The sequence below is a fragment of the Fundulus heteroclitus genome, chromosome 11 (genome assembly GCF_011125445.2).
Source record: "Fundulus heteroclitus isolate FHET01 chromosome 11, MU-UCD_Fhet_4.1, whole genome shotgun sequence".
Lineage (NCBI taxonomy): Eukaryota > Metazoa > Chordata > Actinopteri > Cyprinodontiformes > Fundulidae > Fundulus > Fundulus heteroclitus.
Window position 1 is genome coordinate 29,086,001 of NC_046371.1, and position 19,569 is coordinate 29,105,569.

Sequence of the window (19,569 nt, forward strand, 5' to 3'; positions counted from 1 at the left end):
CTAATTAACAATGCTAAAGTTAAAATTTTATTCATACGTTCTGATTAAGCACTATAAAAACTGATTTTTTTACGGTATCTTATGAAATTGTTGAATATTAACTGGAATCAATAATTTCTAGTACAAAATATAATATTCCCTACCCTGGTAAAACCAGACTTGATAAACTTGGTTAGCTAAAGTTTACTGTTCAAATTAGGGCCAAGGTAAAGAATATTTCCATCCTGAAACATCTCCATTCTCAATTACATTACTTGGGTTTGGTGTTTTTGATATTTGACAATGATATTTTATGACATTTTAAATTATCATTTTGACTGCGAGTCACATTCCCGTTTAGCACCTTTGCAATTTTTGGTTGTTTCCCACCAATTTTCATTTGCAGGTGCAGCATGGTGTTTTCTACTGACCATTTACCAGTTCGTATCTGCCTCGGAGACATTTTCTGCCCTCTTCAGCTAATTACCTATTTAATGTACTATTAGGAAGTAGGGTTAATATGTGAGGCCAATATCAGTTGGAGGTCACCTAATTAAATCAGGGGTCATAATCTGATATAATATTTTAACAGTCAACTGGCCCACATTTCAATAGCAACCAAAACTAAAAGAGAATGGTAAACACTCACAGAATGCAACACAACACATTAACCCATTTTTATGACCACTACTGAGAAGAAGGCGTTCTTCACAGCTGGAATCGCCATGAATCCTAGAGCAACAGAACTCTGTACACAGCAGCATCCATTCTCTTTGCCCACGGCTTTCCACAGGCTGCATTGGGGAAGACACGCATATGAATCTCTTGATCTCACTGGCTGATTAAAAGAGTGCATCTTCAAAAAAAACTTGAATCTAAAGTAAAGTACCATCTGCAGTTTCTCTATCTGGTGACCATACTGGTGGAGAAAAAAGGCTAGCTCCACGAATCTAGCCGTTTCAGCTCCTGAAGAAAATATTCTGTGCCAAAGTTTCTCCAAGAAGAGATGTCTTCTCTCTAATTACAAATCAGTTTTGTGTCCACTTCCATGCAGAAGATTTGAGACCCCAGCTCCACATGACTGATGGGTGCTCTCATCTGAGCAGATGTTCACCCCAGTTACTAAACCAAGAGCAGCTCCATGATCATTTTACATGATTGGGTTAAACTTCAGTTTATTGTTGAATTAACTAAGACAGCTTTCTCAGGTTTTAAGTAAAAATTCAGAAATCTCTTAAATCAAATTACAAGACAACTGCAACCTTGCCAACAGGACTCACATGAACTTGCAACCATAGAAGTCTTGTTTATTAAACTAAAAGCATAAAGGGATTGTGTACTTATTACCTGGTGTTTAGCTTGTTGAAGTGGTGAATAGAAGTCCAGGTGCTCTCCTACTTTTTTCCCCTCAAACGACTTGTTTTTGGGCTTTCCTGAATCAGACATGAGCTGCTATTCCTCGCATGAAAAGAATACAAGTTATCCTTAATTAGCTCTTGAGCGAGACACATTTCAACACAACATAGCTGCAAGGCTGCAAGAACTCTTAAAAATGTAACAGCCACACAGTCAAAAGTGATGAATAATAATAGAAATCAAAGAAAGCACTGACAATGTTAGTTTTTTTTTTTTTCCCTGAAGTGATTTTATTACAAAGTTCATGAGGACTTACAGTATTACAAGAGAATTTGCCAACATGCGGAAAGAGAACAAAGCAGAACACAGGAGTTTAACAAACCGGTAAGAGAAGACAATCCACTGTTCACAATAAACAGAAAAAACTGATTAAGTCCTCAGGAGGTGGGAGCCGGTGAATGACTACAGTGCAGGCATAGAACGGCCACATTCACACTGACTCAGCAAAGGTCAATCCAACCAAGGCAAGATGTGCACATCTCAATACATGTTACAATTTTTATATGCCATCGGCTTTTCTCAGAACTTTTAGAAAGCTTCACTTGTATGTACATAAAACTGTACAAAAACATGGCATTACAAGCATTTTATCCTATATAAATATACCAACATTTAGGATAACAACTAGATTCTCTCTTGCAAAGACATATTTTCAAGGCAATGGTCTTTGTACTAGATGAACTGCGGAAAAAAGATGAAATGTTCAGTCGATTTCAGTTCATCTGGGGGAGTGGGACGTCGAATAAAACTAAAACGAGTAAACAGTTTCTACCAATCATCTTTGGGATTCATGCTTAAAATCGCCGGCCGCCGAACAGCAGACTTGGGGTTGTGAGGAACTATGTACACTAACGCCACCGACAGATTTCATTTTTTTCACACAGCCAGTTTGCAGAGAGTCTTTGATCAGTACGAAAAAGGAAAAAGGGAAAACAAATTGCCTTTGCCAATTTTGTCACCGTAATTTGTCCATCTGTGCACAGAAATGATCACCATACAATACACATTACAGAGAGGCAAAATATACTCAAGTGAATCCAACATTAAATCAATGTTAAAATACAAATTAAACATTATCCAACACACTTCTGAGTGTATTTAGGTGCTTTGCAACAAACTTTTATCAAGAGGAGCAGCTGTGTTTCAGAGAGAGGCAAACACAGTTCCTTTAGCTTGAGTCCAAAAGAAAGGGCAAGCCTGGTGATATGTTGTTGTTGTTTTTTTTCTTCTCAGAAGTGAGCAGCAGGAGGTGAAATTTGGCTGCAGGAAAGGAATTCCACTCATCAAGGCAGATGAGGGAGAAGGGCGCTTATTTTTATTTTTAACCAACCTCCTATTATTCCATTTGACTCAGCAACCAGATGTTTATTTAGCCTTTTTGTACTCATTGTTTGACATTCAGTCAGGTTGAACCTCCCCTGTTATAGGTCAGTCAGGACTACCGGAATAAATAACATAATAATGAGAGTTTTTAGAGATTTTTTTTTAACTCTGTTCATCATCCAAAGTTTGCATTCTTACTTTTTGAACTGCATGACTTTGGTTAAACGTGGGTATGGTTCTGCAAGCTTCTCACACTAGTTTAAACAAATATGGCCCAAGCTATCTGACCGAATTTGTGTAACTGTTTCAGATTTGCAGGCCTCTTGGCTCACACACATCTTTTCTGCTCTGCTCACAAGTCTTCTATGGGATGGAAACAAGGGCTTTGCGATGGCCACTGGCTTGGTGGTCCTTAGACCACTTTGTAACAAATTTAGCTGTCTAGTTAGAAGGTCATTGTCCATTCAGAAAACCCATTCGTGCCTAGACTTGAACTTCCTGGCTGACATTGCTTCAATATTTCCACAAGATTTTCTTTCCTCAGAATGACATTGATGTTATCAAGAGCACTTCACAGTTAGGGTGGCATTGACAGGCTTGTAAGTCCCTTCCCCCCATTTTTGTCAAATGTAGCCCTGATCATTATGGCTAATCATTTCAGTTCATCAGACCACAGGACATCTCTCCAAAGATTAAGGTTTTTGTCCCTGTGTGCAATTGCCAGTAAGCATCTTTATAAGTTCCTTTGCCTTCGTTTAGAGGTTGATGCGCATATTTTGCATCAAATCAAGTTCCTCTGTGGGACAAATAACCTGTAATCTTTCTTGAAGGTATGATGGCTAGTTATTCCTATGCTGTTTGTTCTTCAGTATATTTGGTTCCACAATCCTGTTCTGATATCTTGGTTATCTAACCTTTTCATGAAGTCACACCAGGGAGAAGTGTGGTTTAGATTAACTTTGTATGTAAACTCTGTATCAGAATTTGAATAAAGTAAAAAAATAAATAAATAAATAAATAACAAATGCCTTTCTCGTCATTCTTGCATTATGTCTTTCCCAACCGACCTACAACAGGAAAAGTTATGTTCGACTTAATGTCAGACAGAAAAAACTAAAGATTGTGTGTTTTTATAGACTGTGTGTTACCCCTGTCCTTTGTATATTGACAATCAAAGACACCTCAGGGGATCATTTTCCAGATTTATTTTAGTGATACATAGGCCGGAAAAGGGATAAGATTTAATCCTGTTGGTGAATCCGAATCGAGTGAAAGTATTCAGCTAGACAAATTTTCAACCGAGGCTTTGTGACATTCATTTTATCACTCATTGCTATCTTTCTCACTTGTTATTAATTCCAGGTCAGCAATCTTACCCGCTGCTTTCAGTTAGTGAATCCACGGCTCTGAGAGGGCTGGGGGGAGGGAGGTTAATCACAGTGTATCATGGCTTGTTGTTTGAATTTTTATTCCGGTTGCTAAATGGCTTTGAAAGTGGCATAATGTGCTTTCTCCCCCTCAAGGCAGGATATTTGCTGAGCCTATTTAATCATGGCCATGTCCAGTAATCTCCATATGTTTTGTTTTAAACGGCCTAAATGCGGCTTTCAGTGGGCAGCGCGATGAGGTAAGTGCTGTTAAAAATACCCCTGCTTTAAACTGTTGTAGCTCTGTGGGTGGATTTGCATTGTCTGGTGGATGCCTTGTCCTGGGGGTGCGCTCACACATGCCCCAGCTCAAGACTCATTACTCACCCTAATTAGGAAATGTCCATTCTTGGCTCCTCCACCCTCACTCAGAGGCACAATCCCGCTATGGAAATAGTCTGCAGAGGTGAAAGGTATCTACAAATCTAATCAAATCAATGTTTAAATCAAAGACACCAACTAGCGCTAGGATGTTCTAACGCAAGTTAGTGGAGTCATCATTAGCATCCAATTACCGTCTAATACATAGTGCCCTTCCTATATATCTTTCAAATTTACTTGGTCACTCTTTGTAAAGATAAATTAATCCCCCTGGCACGCCCTATTTTTATTCTCTGTTCAGGAGTCAGAGAATGAAAATACCTAATAACTTATTAAAATAAACCTCTACTTAATTAACCACAATGCCATAAACCGAGCCTCCATCCTACACTTGAAATTTCTGTTTACGTTCCACTCGTTGTTGTTCAATGCCTTCCAAAAGTATGCTTACTGTAAACTTATCTTTTTAATGATACAACCACAAACTGAAATATGTTTCATTGGGTTTCAAGGTAACAGAGCAACACATTGTAGCATATAACGGTGAAGTGGCAGACCACAGATACAAGGTTTTCAAAATTCTTAGGAATAAATGTCTGAGAAGTTCTGTGAGCCAGAACTTTGTGGGGTATGTCTCTACCAGTTTTCCACATCTAGAGACTTTCTTCTTGTAAATTAGCTTTTCTACCCATTACTTACTTGTTATTACCCCTTGCACAGCTTCCCGTCCAACCCACTCTGACCAACTTCCCTGTAACCTGCTGAAGAATAGCATCCTCACAGCTAATGCTGCAACAACTATATTTCAATTTGGGGATACTTTTCTTCAACAACAGGGACACAAAAACTGGTCAAATTTGATCGAAAGATCGAAGTAGCTAAAAATAAGCAACATCTGGCATGCTTCCATGCTTCACTGTGGGGACTGTGCGAATAGTGTGCAGAGTTGATATTCCATTGTGCGCAGCATTTTAATTCACTGATTGATCTATTACAAAAAATCCCAAAGAGGTACATCAAGGTTTGTGGTTGTAATGTGACAAATGTGAAAATAAGTTTAAATCTGTGAACAGCTTTGCATTGAATGCTCAGGAATCAAAGGCTAATTTGAAATTCAATCACATTGATACATTTATACTCAGTGCAATAAATTATGTATTAAATTCCCCACTCAAGACAGGGTTATCTATTGTGATTTGATACCTTTAGACAAAAATGGTCTGCATTTGGAACATCTATCTACTTTACATCAGTAGCATATTATCTTCCATAGGTAACTATAACCCTTGTCGCCTTCAACTCTCAAGTGCCCTTAGATCCTTAGGCATCTATTAGATCCTTGCCAGTTCCTGTGAGCTTCGAGGGGAAAAGGAATAAGAACAAATTGTGTCTTGCACGTCAAGCCCATCTGATTGTCTCAAAAGAGCGGACCTTTCTGCAACTTGTGCACCGGGATAATCTCAAGTAGAGAGCAAAAAGCTAATCAGAATGTGTCTGGCGAGCACTCTGCGTTTGGTCATCGTGACCCTCCGGGTGCTGTGGCCAAGTCAACCGTTTTCATGATGAACGACAGGTCACAGTGCTGCGAGTCAGTGGGACATAATGTCGCTTTAAATGCTGCCACACAGCTCTCTGTAGCAGTGGCAGAGCTCTACAGGGAGCAGAGGTAAAGGCCATTCTACTATGATTAGGGGTCAAAGGTGTGTGTGTGTGTGTCTGTGTGTGTGCGTGTGCGGGCACGCGCCACAGCGATACTGAGGAGCAGGTAAATGCTTTCCACAATATCGCAACCCTTTTGATGGTTTCAGTCAAGTTTAAACAGCAGCAGTAAAGAAAAAAGCTTAAATATGCTAAAATTCAGAGGCATTCTTCGCAGATTATGCCAGACAAAACTATATGTAGAACACACCATTCAAATGTATTTACAGCTCTGTACATTAAGAACGACCATTTGATCTAACTCCTGGTCTCAAGTTGTATGCCTTCTGACGCGGCCACATTAGCTGTCTATCAAATAATACCTAGAAATGGCACAAGAGCACTGATCACAACTTTCAAGAACTCACTTCACAGACTGGGCCTTGCCTAACTACAACAAGAATTAGTCACTGCTAAAGTTGCTATTTCCACTCACGGTTCTTGTCTAACTTTCTGGATTGTATCCATTGAGAGCTTCAATAATAAAAAAAAAAAATTAGGGAGGGCATCAATTAACTTTGTGGAATCATTCCAAGATTTGCTGATGAGTTGATAATTGGAGTCAGAAATGACAAGAGTTCATGCCAGTGATTGAATGAGTCACGGCCGATCGTTACTTATAACTCGGCCATAGGCCTTAGCGTGTGGACAGTTTTTTTTTTTTTCCTCCTTCTAAAGTAGGTGTAACTTTTCTTCGTTTGTGCACCGATATGTTTCTCACAGGTAAATCTCTCGTTTGGGGGTGTGGGCCGAAGGTGATGTGGGTGGGAACTCGGAGGCCACGCTCAGGGGCATCTCCTCTACGGGGCAGTCCTGAACGGCGTCCTGGCCGCTGCTGGAATAGGCACTGCGGGAGGGCGGAAGGCGCGACCGGTGCTCCTCGCCACCCAGCCTGGCGCTGCCATTGGCCAGGCGTCCCAGACTCCCTCTCTCCTGGTAAGGCACGAATGTGGAGAGCTTGGGGAGGTTCCTGGTCTTCCTCACAGGGGAGGGATGCCCCGGCATCCAGCAGGCATCCGAGTGACCCAATTCACTGCACTCGGTTGTGCAGTTTCCGGTCATGGCCACGTCGGGGAGGGAACGGATGTCTGTGGGCAGGTGAGAGGAAAACAACATTTTCAGGGAGAGACACACACTGGAATACTACTCATCATGAAAAAAGTTGCAAAAAAATGGCATTTGTGAACAGAAATGGTGTCATCTTATGCACCCCATGAAACCCCTACCCCCCACCCCCATCCTTGAGGTTCTTTGCAGCTGTTGCTAAGCAGTCAGCAGCAGTTGCTATGTAGCTGTCGCTATGCACTGTGTAATGAGCGCTACTGTGTGTGTGCAGTCCACAAGCTGGTGTGGTAGATGCAAGAGGCGACGTGCTGTGTCTTTGTCATTTAGAAGTATCCCCCAGCAGTCTGTCTGGTATATTTGTAATATATCATCATATCGTTAATATGTTCAACAGCAACTTATTTCTATTATATGTGATCGCCACGCTGTGAACAGAGCACTGAATATATACCAGCGTTAGAAAAAAAAAATAAAAAGGCAAAAGAAATACGCAAATACACTCTGGAAACATGCAGTGTTCAGTTGCAGAGGGAATATTTGAATTCTTTAGGGGAATAAGAAAAAAAAAAGATTGCTGAATGAGTTATTGATTGACAGTGCTGAAATGAGTTCCCTGCCCTTGATTGTCATCCATTTTTTATTCAGCGATTCCTAATTAAAAAAAATTGGTCCACAACCCAGTGACCTCGTTTTCACGCACAAGCCGAGAAAGCTACAAAATAAGTTTGCACGAGCTATCGCTTTGGAACAGTCCCGCACTTTCTGACGGCAAACACAGCACAACGGAGGTGCTCTATTTGTCCGCCAGAAATGCGCAACTGGCCGCCGACAGACTTGCCAAACGTGCACCTGTTGACAAGCTGAACATACAGCACAGATTCAATGAAAATACTACTCCATTTATGTTTTCTTTTTTATTATTATTGTTATTATTATTATTATTAATCCTTTAAGACTCACGCTGGGACAAGCTGGATCAATGTTTGATAGAGAGGAGCTGACAGCAAAGATCTGTGCAGCTGTGATGTTCCTGACTTGTAAAGTTGTGATTGCTGTGATAAAGGCATTACTCTACAGCCACAGGGCTGTCCACACAATGCGAGGACATGTCCATTATGGATGCTCCGTTCTTGCTCTGCGGTTACAGCACTGTGTGCGAATGAGAGAAGAAGGTTTGCACATATAGACACATAGGCACACATACAGGGACACAACAAAACGAGAGATGCTGCTGAATGGGTCTGATGCAACCACAAATAGAGGTAGCAAGAAGAGTTCAAAGTTAACAGTGAGAGGGCCATCTTGACAGTAAGCCTGGGAGACATGCTGCCAGTATAGTACTCATGACCAGTGGCAAGATAGTTAGCCCACAAAAGGTTAGACCACGAAAGGCAAAGAAAAAAAAATGCATCTGGTTCTGCTATGCTGAAAAACCAAAGTGACAACAGGTTTGCCGCCTGCTTTCCATGAAAAACATCCATACTTATCTAGTCTTAAATTTTCAGACTTCTCCATTCCACACACTTTTTAAGATATAAATTACAAATTTCCACTTTCCGTTTATGATATTTCTGGAAAGGGCCAGCTTTAAATATGGAATCTGAAAAAGCCTAGAGACAAACAGAAGAAAGAAACACAACAAAGGAAGGGATGAAAGAACAAAGGGGGTTAAGAGGGAAGGAAGAATACAAGGAATAAAGGGAATAAGGACACAAGGAATAAGAAAATTAAACAAGGAAGAACATGAGGAAGGAAGGAAGAAAGAAGGAAGAACGCAGGAAAATATAGAAGGAAAGAGGAACAAAAGAACGGAAAGAAGAACAGATATGAGCAAAAGAAGGGCATAAAGGAACAAAGGGTCAGAAAAGGGGGAAAAAGACTCAAAAATAAGGGAGGACAAAATGAAACAAGGAAGAAAAAATAAACAACAGACAGAAGAAAGAAAGGCAGGGAAAGAGGAAGCGCATGATAGAGGAAAGAATGACCAGAGGGCGAAAGGGAGGGGTGGACATATAGAAGGAAATGGGAAAGAAAATTGGAAGGACAGACACAATAGAGGAATGCTGGGAAAAAAGAATGCAAGGAACAGGGTTAGTTCTGGGTATAGGCCATATAGGCGGTCTCTTGCTCTATACTGAAGATAAAAATTTACCAAGAATAAACAAAGCCCCAAAATAAATTTACTGTCACACAAAGAATTACCTTTGAGTTAGTAGTGAAAATGCAAATCCTGTTAATTTGTAATAGGTGCACATAATGCAATGATATGGCTTTTATTTTGAAGGTCACTATTGCATTACGATGATCAGGCGCCTCATAAAATGTTTTAAAACAGTTTTCAACAAATTAACAAGGTGTGTAAATCAGTTGATTCGGCTGTTCCTTATTAAGGGGTTGCCACAGCTAGTTATTACAACTTGGCAGACTTTTTATGCTGGAGGCACTTCCTGACAAAACTGGGGTTCAAACCTCGGTCCCCTGTATGAAAGAGGTAAACGTAGTCATTTGTCCCACGGAGGGACATTATTAACAACACATGGAAATCTAAATATGTCTTTGCTGAAATCAACCAGAAAGCTGTGAGCTTAGTGTGTGGAGGACATAAAGCCTTGTTTAAGGATTAAAATTTATACCACCGTTATGAGAGTAAATACAGAGAGAAGTACAAGCATTTGACTGATGCACAGTGGGCACGAGGATCAGAAGATTTGCTAGCTAAACAAGGATTTTTTTACTTAGCTTCACTCTTGTAGGGATTCAACAGTCAGGACCAGCTTTGTAAAATCCCACCAAACAGCAAGATATGGTTTGCCATTCTGTGACTGGGAATTAATTGAAGACTGTTAAGAGTCCACAGTGCTCAGGAAAAAAAAAAAAAGGTGCATTTGTAAATGTGCTTCTCTCATGGCGCACCGTAACGAGGCGGATCGAGAACATCACCGGAAATTTGCCGCATTAACTGTAAAAGAATATGAGCAACTTACACTTGTTTTCCTTGAATCTGCATGAGAGTTGTGTTGTTTGGGATACAGCCCACTCACATATCTTTGTACGTGGATTAATGAAAGACTATGACATGACGGAGGACGGAGAAAACTATCCGGTCAATTTGTTGGGATTTGTTCAAAGAGGTAAATGCATCCATTCGATCAGACATTCAACCTGACTTGCTCAGGCGAACAAAAACAGGCTAGATTTATCTAACATAGTTGACCTTCTCCAAAGGACGCCATTTTAGAAAACCAGTAGTATCTATAGTTAAAAACAGTGATAGAGCTGGCTCTGCAAGGTAGAAAGGAAGGAAGCAAATGAGGGAGACATGAATAATACAAGGAAGGAAAGAAGAAAGGACTCAATGATTCAAACAAGGAAGACAAAAAATACATAAGGGACATAGGAAAGAAAGAAGGGACAACAGGAACGATGGACACATAGATGGAAAGGAAGAGGAGCAAAAGTGAGACGGGAAGGAAGGGGGAAAGAAAATAACTGAAGAAAGGAAGGAAAGAATCACACTAGGAAGGAAGCAAGGTAAGAGAGAAGGGCACAACAAAGATTTGAGAGGGGGCAACATTTAGATAGCAGGAAAGGAAATTAAGTTTGGAAATGAAAATAAATTCTTATTTTCAATTTTCAATTATTAATTGTTGTTTATCCAAATCTGCAATAGATTGGAATTAAATTCCTGAGATTTCCAGACTAAATATCTGGCCTGTGAGACAGTGTATGTGCCAAGACTTTGAACTGCTTTACTGCTAACTAATACATAATTGAGGATATTCATTTTTATTTCTTTGTCCATATTAATAACTATTCACTTCTTACGGATAATCCATACACAATTGTTCCATTGTTTATGGCAGCAATAATAACTGGGTGAAGAAAATGTAGCTTGAGCTGTTTTTGCAGCTAATCTCATTGTTCCTGTAATCCGAAACAGCAGGATGTTTAGGCTATTTAATACATTCACTTCACAATTGGGGAATGTTCTTCATTATTCAAGCCTAATTAATTACCATGATGCTTAAGTCAATGCTTGTTTAGGTTTATGAGCCCATTGTAATTGAGCTAATACTCTTTTCAAATGAATTACCTATATTTTAGCCTTGATATAAAATAAAGAAAATAAATATGTAAAGTGTCTTGATAAAATTTCCATACCTCTTGAACCTTTTCACATTATGTCCCTTTTAAACCATGAGCTTTAATGTGTTTTATTGGGATTTTACGTGATCAACCATTTCAACAACATGCAGTCCCTAAATGTTAAATAGCTCTGATAATTTTCCTTTTTTTTTTTTCAAGTAAAAATCTACAAAGTGCTCCTATCCATTCCTTCCTAGTCAATTCTTTGTAGAACCAAGACTTTCAAGGAATCTCTCTGAAGCTCAGCTACCTTTCTGATAGAAAGTGGGAATCAGATTGGATGGAAAGCATCTTTTTTTGAAGTCTTGCCACATAATCTCAGGTGTATTTAGTTCTGTACATTGACTGGGCCACTCTAACACATGAATATTCTTTTAGTTAGTTCCATTGTATCTCTGTCTAGATGTTTAGCTTAATTGACAAGTTTTCCTGCACTGACCTCAATCCACTTTGACATCAAGTCCGCCCAGCTGCCTTGTCCCTGCTGAAGAAAAGCACTGCCTTTGAAGCATTGAACAGCATGATGCTTCCGTGTTTCACTGTGGCGATGATGTTTTCAGATTGGTTTGCAGTGCTAGTGATCCTCTACACACAGCATTGTGCATGTAGACCAAAAAGTTCAGTTTTGGTCCTTTTTGACCATACCATCTTCCTCTAACTTCTTTTGAATACAAATGCATGACACACATGCCAGATTTTTACTTGTAGAACAAAAACCTACCCCCCATAAAAACAGATAAAAATAATTTATCATTGTTACAGTTAGGCATTACGTTTTGTTGGTCTATCACGTACAATCACAATAAAACGCATTAAAATTTCTTCCTGTAAGTCGACAAAATGTTGGAAGATTAAAGGGATGGGGATGCTTTTTTTTCGCAAGAGTCTGTAGCTGTATAAAATGATGAGCAGCCGAGACAAGAGATTCACACATTTCCATGCCCGTGTGCATGTGTCCCACCTCCTTCCTTGATGAGTGGAGTCTCATTTTCACTCGGCTTCGCTATCTGCAAACGCGGTCTGGATGCATGGCGGCAGCGAAAATGGACTCGAGCTGCAGGAGACGTTCACAGGAAGAGAGGTTTTGAGGAGCGCGCTTTTAAGTACAAGCGCAGTCACGTAGGCATCTACCCCAAACGGATTTCACACTTGATTAAAACTTCTCCACAGCTTCCAGGAGGTTTACTTCTCACCATGAGGCAACATGTTTAAACCGGAGCAGCTGCACAGCTACAAAGCAGTGTGTGTGTGTGTGTGTGTGTGTGTGTGTGTGTGTGTGTGTGTGTGTGTGAAGGGGGACACCTGTTTTGGGGGGAGGGGGGTTAGAAATGTGCCACATTTGGGGATATTTTTGTCTAGATGAATTAGAAATTACCAAAAAAAAAAAGGTGCCCATGTGATCAGGCCTGGGATGAGTGCAAGCATACCTCATTTGCAGCGAGCTCCTGAAAGATATAGATAACTCACATTTGCCTGTTTCATGTGCGCGTTCTCTTTTAACTCCTCAGTCCGGAGAAAGAAAAGATGAAAGAATCTAAGGTTAACACTGATTGCTGCAACTTGAATGACTGTGAGCCTGGTGATTCACTTCAGGTTGAATGTGTGTGCTTTTTTATACATTTTTTTTTTTTTTTTTAGAAAAGATAACATGAAGTTGTTTAAAGAAATGCCAAGCAAAAGATAATATGTTATGAGAAATGACACATTGCACCGGTGACTGGAGTGCGCGCTGCTCACGCTGAGCTCTGCTCATCATTATCAAGGGGCAGAAAAATCCTACGTGACAGCTAAATTTACTACTAGTATGCCAAAGTCATGTCATTTTCCTCCAGTAGTGCCAAAGCATGTATCATGTTTCTTGTGTATATCCCGTGCCAACTGTTTTGAAGGCCATTACCTTGTAGGTTAGTATTTCAACTCCATTTCATTCGGTTTTATTCAGAGAAACATTCTGTTCTTAACAGACAGTTTAACAGGAGGACAAGTCTATCTTCGGCTGCAACCTGCTGCTCTGCTCTGTGCGATCCTTAACATCCTTACAGCTTGCCATTGCCATTTACGCATGTCAGTTTTCCCAACAAGTCAGTGATTATGTTGCTCCGACGCCGTGTTATGACAGGATGTGTTATCGCCGAAGCACAAGTTCTTTTGTTGTCGTTGTTTTTTTTGTTTTGTTTTTTTTTTACGGTGAGCTGACCTTTCTGTCACGCTCAAATCCATTTCCACAAAAAAACGATCAATGCTGATAATTATACTTTTGTGTCTGCCTTTTGCAGCAGCCATTAGCTGTGTGAGTGACTGTAGTGCAGTTCACTTACACCGTGGTGAAATGCTGTCCACTCTGCAAAATAAAATGCATGCACCCACGGAAAGGTGTCTGAATATTTGGAGGGTTTGATGAAGCAAATGAGTCAACCTCAGGTAAGAGGACCCAGCCAGAGGGACTGTGGGGAAATTGGTATTTTCTCATCCACTCAACCCCGCATGCTTTTTTGTATATATACCCAGACTAATGCTTCTTACAGTCTAGAACAACGTGTTTGGTTTTTATCTCCTTAGATGTCATGGACAGAGGGGTAGACAATGGAAAACAGATGAACTAAACACAGCACTGAAACAGTGCCTTCCCGTCATCTTCAAATGTTCCGCACCTAATTAAATTTGATTAAGATTTTACGTAACAGGCCAACAAATAGTAATCCATACCTGCAATGTGAAAGAAAAATTATGTTTTTTTTTTTTTTTTTTTTTTAAAAACCCAAAAAGGCTGTATTTCCTTTACTCTGATACCCCTAAGCAAAATCCGGTGTAAACAATACAATACAGATGTTCTGTGAAGGATTGTTAGAGACCATCGGTGACCAAGGAACAAAGAAGAGAGCTCAGGAATAACATTTTCAAACTTTTAAGCAGGGTTAGGTTAAAAAACAAAGTTCTGAACTTTTGAAGATCTCACAGAGCACTTTTTAATTGATTTATGTAAATGGCCAGCGTAGGGAACAACTGCAAACCTACCAAGACAAGGCCATGCGCCTAATTGGACGGGCCTGCAAATGAAAGCATTAACATGAAAAGCAGCCAGAAGGTCCTGTGTAATTCAAGAGGATCTACAGAAAACCACAGCTGAGGAGGGAGAATATTCTGGCAGGACAGCTATTAACCATTCACGCAACAAATCTGGTCCTTGTGAAAAACTGAAAAGGGAATGCCATAAGAAGTCCAGTTTGAAGATAGCCTTGTCATATGGGACCAAAAGTGCAGTTTTTGGCTTACAGTGCACATTTCCCAAAACACACTACCCGATGACAGCGTCATCATGCTGTGTGGGGGCTTTTCTTAAACAGCTACAGAGAAGCTTGGATAGAGTAACAACAAGACAATCCTGGAAGATAAAATTTGTTTGAGGCTGCAAAAGACTTGAGTCTTCAGATGAGTATAACGACCCTTAACTTTGGCTGCAAGCCGAATTCTCGCGATATTTGTGTTCACAAACACACGAGAATCCATCTTGTCCATTTGAGACCGTACCAAAACAGGTCGGCCAATCGCGTTGCAGTATTATCGTTCAAGGCGGGAGATGCAGATATGACGAAAGCAAGAGCTGCCGAGTACACGGTTAAACAAAAATAATCTAATCCGACTGAACCTGAGTGATTTTTACATAGAACAAAATGCAATTTTTTTTTTCAGTTTTTAGAAGAGGAAAGCTGAGAGTAGTTCCGGGGGAGTCAATGCATTGCATTGTTCTAGTATTATATTGGCTGAAATAGGCTGACTAGACTTGGAGATCGTTTGATTTAGCTTTGAGGAGCAGCGACTTACTGTCGTGTTTTCCTCTCTGCACAGCAGACATTTTTTTTTTTCCTGTTCGCCAGGAGACAAATGACACCGCTTTTCACCTTAGGCAGGGGTCATTCTCATCTGTGTTCTTAGGGTGGCATCATTAACAAGGAAAACAACAGTTTCTACCTCCTTCCACCTTCAGTACCATCACACCCAACTCAACACAGCGCAGTCGCAGAGATGGGGGGGGGGGGGTTACACACGGAAGCTTAACCCGCCGGCCTGACAGATACATGCGAGGGGTGGGTTTGCATGCTGCTTGCATCAGGGTGCCAGTGGGAGGTGTTGAGTGTCTGAGGCAGGCTTCCTCATCGTCTGATCCCCTGCCCACGGGCATAGAGGGAAGCTGCCTCTTCCTGAGATTTCACACTGCTCCTTCTCTGTTTGATTGCAAATGCTGCCTCTCCCCACCGGCTGCTTTCCAGCGCGAGCTCCACACCGCTATGATCGATGGCGGACAAATATGAGAGAGTCATGGCTCATGGAGGGAAGCAACTGCAGGAAAACACAGCAACTCGCATTCGGGGAGAGTGCCACAGATATAAATGCCGGATTTGTGGTCCCTGCAAAGAGTTTATGTGGTAAATGAGTGGCGGAGCTCCAAGGAACTGGGGGAAGTAAAGAAGAAATGTTCCAATCTTTGCAGAAAGTAGTTCCTGTGGTGGCTATCAGTATGATAACTGGGTGTGACTGCATTCTGTGGTTGTCATCCTCTGAGAGGAAAAACAAGAAAACCAGGGTTTTGTATTTATTTAGCTGTGACATGTCAAGTCTTGTTATTCAAGAACTCTCAGTAAGCACAGTAAGCAGAAGCTACCAAACGCGGCTCTTCTTTTCCTTTTTTTTTCTTCACTCTCCCTGCGGAGGGGCACATTCTTAAAAGAAAGAAACTTGCTACAAGTGCACAAACATAGTGTTGACATGCACATTTAGCTTGCTCGTTGTAACGGAACCCAGAAAAACAATGGGGGTGTTTGTAACCTTAGATACACACTTTAAGCATCCCAGCAGCAAAATTACAATGTTCAGGAAACTTTGTTTTCCCATAGCTATGCAGAAAATGATGTGCAAGATAAAGAGGCATGCACCATAAGAATACTCTCAGCTGCCTCTGTGGATAAGTGCTACATATTTATTCAAAGGCTGCTGTCCTGTTAAGCATTCTTTTATACCCAAAGAAGAAACAGGAAAAATAAAGATTGAACGCATCAATTTTTCTTTAAAGCCATGCAGGGAATTCTGTCTTTCCGAGTGTGCACAAGGTTAAATGTTTTAGCAGACACAGGTTAATCAATTCTCAGTCAAGCTGTCTGCAGAAGGTGATGGCAGGATAACAATTGGTCTGAAGCACAAGTGTCAGAGTCTCTCTCGCAGACTCACTGAGATCTGAATTTGCAGCTTCCTGAGCCTCTTGCTGACAAATCCTGATGAGTGGACATGTCGGCCAGAGGCATCAGGAAAGAAGAAGAAGAAGAAGAAGGGGGTGGGGGGGTACCAGCTTTAGTGGGTGCTGGTGCACCTCTTGTCAGATTTCTCACCATCCACCATTTTGTGTAAGACTTCCTCTATTTGAAGACCGCCTTTTGTATCGGTGCATTTGACAAAGCCTTAGCACCTGCTGACAGATCACGCTATGCACAGGCTCCTCCAATTGAGGGGCTGATATGCGGTGTGATGTGTCAACCAACACTCCAGCTTTGTAGAACTGTGACACACGCACACGGCATCTTCAGATAAAAGCGATTCAAAGCACCGGTGGAAGAGGACAGGGGAGTAAAGTGTGCTAAATGATGATATAGTTCCCTTTTTGTAAGTAATAGAATTGTTTCTCTGCTGGTGTGCAAAGGTGTTTGCTGAATGCATGAGTGGAGAGCAGCTCTCAGCCTCTGACCATGTTCGGCTTGCTGGTCAATTACTGACTGGAAATTGCATTCTGGAGCTTCGCAACAAGATATTGATTCTCAGTGTCTGCCAATGTAAAAAAAAAAAAAAAAGAAGAAGAAAAAAATGTAGTTATTAAAGACATTAAACATTCAGCGTTATGATTATTACTGTAAAGTCCAGTGAACTGTTTCAAAAACAATACCAGTTTTCTTACAGAGGTCAATAAAACCGGCTTTAAATAATTTGTTCATCCGCATTACAACCATAGATGAACAGAGAAATTAGCCGTTGACCAGATTTGGCCGCTTTTCTGTGGGGGATAGAAAAATCTGTTTCAAGTCATGAAACACACCAAATAGTAAGAGCTACGGCCGCACAAGAAGAACACTCTTCGTTACGAACGCTGTTAGTAAATGAAGATGACTCAAAATTTGATGTTTCTAGGCAAGGCATGTTTGCTTATAAAGAACTTTTCAGTTACACTGTGATTCAAAGTGCTGCATGTTAACAAAAGAAAAAAAGCATTACAGAGTAAAGCTTTTTCCAAATGTTGGGTTTAAAATTAAGCCAGATGAATAAGAGATACATGAAGGTATTCAAACAGCAACTAGATTTTATTTCACCCTATGTCAAGACATGTCGGTGTTTCATTCAGGCTGTGAGAGAGAGCAGAGAACATGAAGGCTGAACAGATCACAGCAACCCTGCTCTGTATTTTCTTTTTCCTTTTTTTTTTGCTTTCAGCGTCTTTCTGGTTTGGAGCTTGCCGGATTTGGAAACGCTGGCAGCCTTTTGGAAATCTAAGAATTAAGGAAAGGATCAACATTCTCTACAGAATACACACAGAGACAGCTGTTTTAGTAAGGCTGGTTGTGCTAAACATGCTAATTGTTAACGTGAGATGCTAAACAGAGTTTAAAAAAAGTATACGGTGTCATCCTTTTTTCTGTGCTTTAAAAAATACTTGCAAGACTTGTCTCACTGCAACTGCTCTTTCTCACACATGGGTATTTCAGCTTTGCTCGTAATATAAGAAACTGGCACCAATCGAATGCTGTTCTTATATCTTTTTTTTATATTAAAGTTGTTGAAGAGAAATCTGGATTGATTAAAATCGGTGTTGGCATGTGAAAGCTTTGCAAAAGCCTTGGATTAGAAATCTGCCAGAAAATGTGAATCAGATAATCTATAATTATAACACTAGTATGCGTTGATGTGAGAGAGAGAGAGAGAGAGAGAGAGAGAGAGAGAGAGAGAGAGAGAGAGAGAGAGAGAGAGAGAGAGAGAGAGAAAATCAGCCTATATGGTATATGTAAATCTTTCCCAGAAGCACCAAGGAGATTTTAGGCCATTTTTAAATCTGATATTTTATGTATGGCCAGCCAGCAGGTTGGGCTGGTAGCAGTTGATGCATGAGGACTACTTAAAAGGAGCTGTTTTCCATTTCAGTGGGATGTTTTAAAATAAAGACAAGACGAAGCACAAAAACAAGCTCTGTAAGTGGAAGCTCTGTTTCTTAAGGACGCATGTCGGCCATTCATGCAGGCTTTTATCCCAAGGAAGAGCACGACTGCGGCAGATAATAAAGAGCTGAACATACCTCAGCAAAGTTGCTCATTTTTATCCTTTGGAGCTTTCAGCTTGTTTCTTTTGGAACACGTTGGACACGGCAAAGCTGAAAACCTCTTGAAAATCCTCAGAATGAACACAAGGGTCTTAGTTTCCCACAAATAAAATCAATATAAGATGAAAAAGATTGTTTCAGATTGCTAGCACAATCATTATTTTTGTTTTTGTAATTATAACAAAGAAAACACTGTTTTTACAACAACTGCTCCCTCATAAAGGTGATGTGACATCACCCCTGCTCTAAATGTAAATAATTAATAATTTTCCCCAGGCCATAAGGCCCAAAAAAATTAATGATTCATTGTAATCTTAGAGTGACATCAAAATCAACTAAAATTGGTTTTAGGGAGTAGCTGGAGAAATCGTGGCTATCAGCCACAAAATCGGTGCATGTCTGATTCTGTATTGAGCCACTGACATGTTTTCCACAATTTCATACAACTATTCCTATAATTCTGTTTATTCTAACTAATACTAAGGGCTGTTTCAGATAGGATAAGAAGTGCAGTAATACACAGAAAAATCCACATTGAGTCAAATGGGGCAAAAATCACGGCAACTTCTATTTGATGAGTTTTCATTTCTTCCCTGCTAGCTGCTCGTGCAATCTCATATTTACACTTGCCCAAATAATTAAATTTATTGCTCTACCCCCCTCCACCCGTGTTTCTCCTTCCAACTGAAATAGGAAACCATGCATTTCCCATTCAATTTTCTGTGTAATTTAATTGCAGGTGCTCAAGGAAATGCAGCCTGATTTCTTGCGGTGAAGGGTTGTAACTTAATACTATATACACTGATCCTTTATTTTATTTTATTTGTATTACCATGCAAGGTC

The 19,569-nt window shown here is 40.4% G+C and overlaps 1 protein-coding gene across 1 annotated transcript in view; it reads right to left on the bottom strand.

Annotated features, from left to right (window-relative positions):
• Nucleotides 1-1,602: 1,602 nt before the first annotated feature.
• Nucleotides 1,603-19,569, bottom strand: part of pcdh1a (protocadherin 1a) — a 143,370-nt gene continuing 125,403 nt past the window's right edge. The window contains exon 5 of the mRNA XM_012864738.3: nucleotides 1,603-7,252. Coding sequence (XP_012720192.1) covers nucleotides 6,882-7,252 — 371 coding nt within the window. The 3' untranslated portion in view covers nucleotides 1,603-6,881. The remainder of the gene's footprint in view (nucleotides 7,253-19,569) is intronic.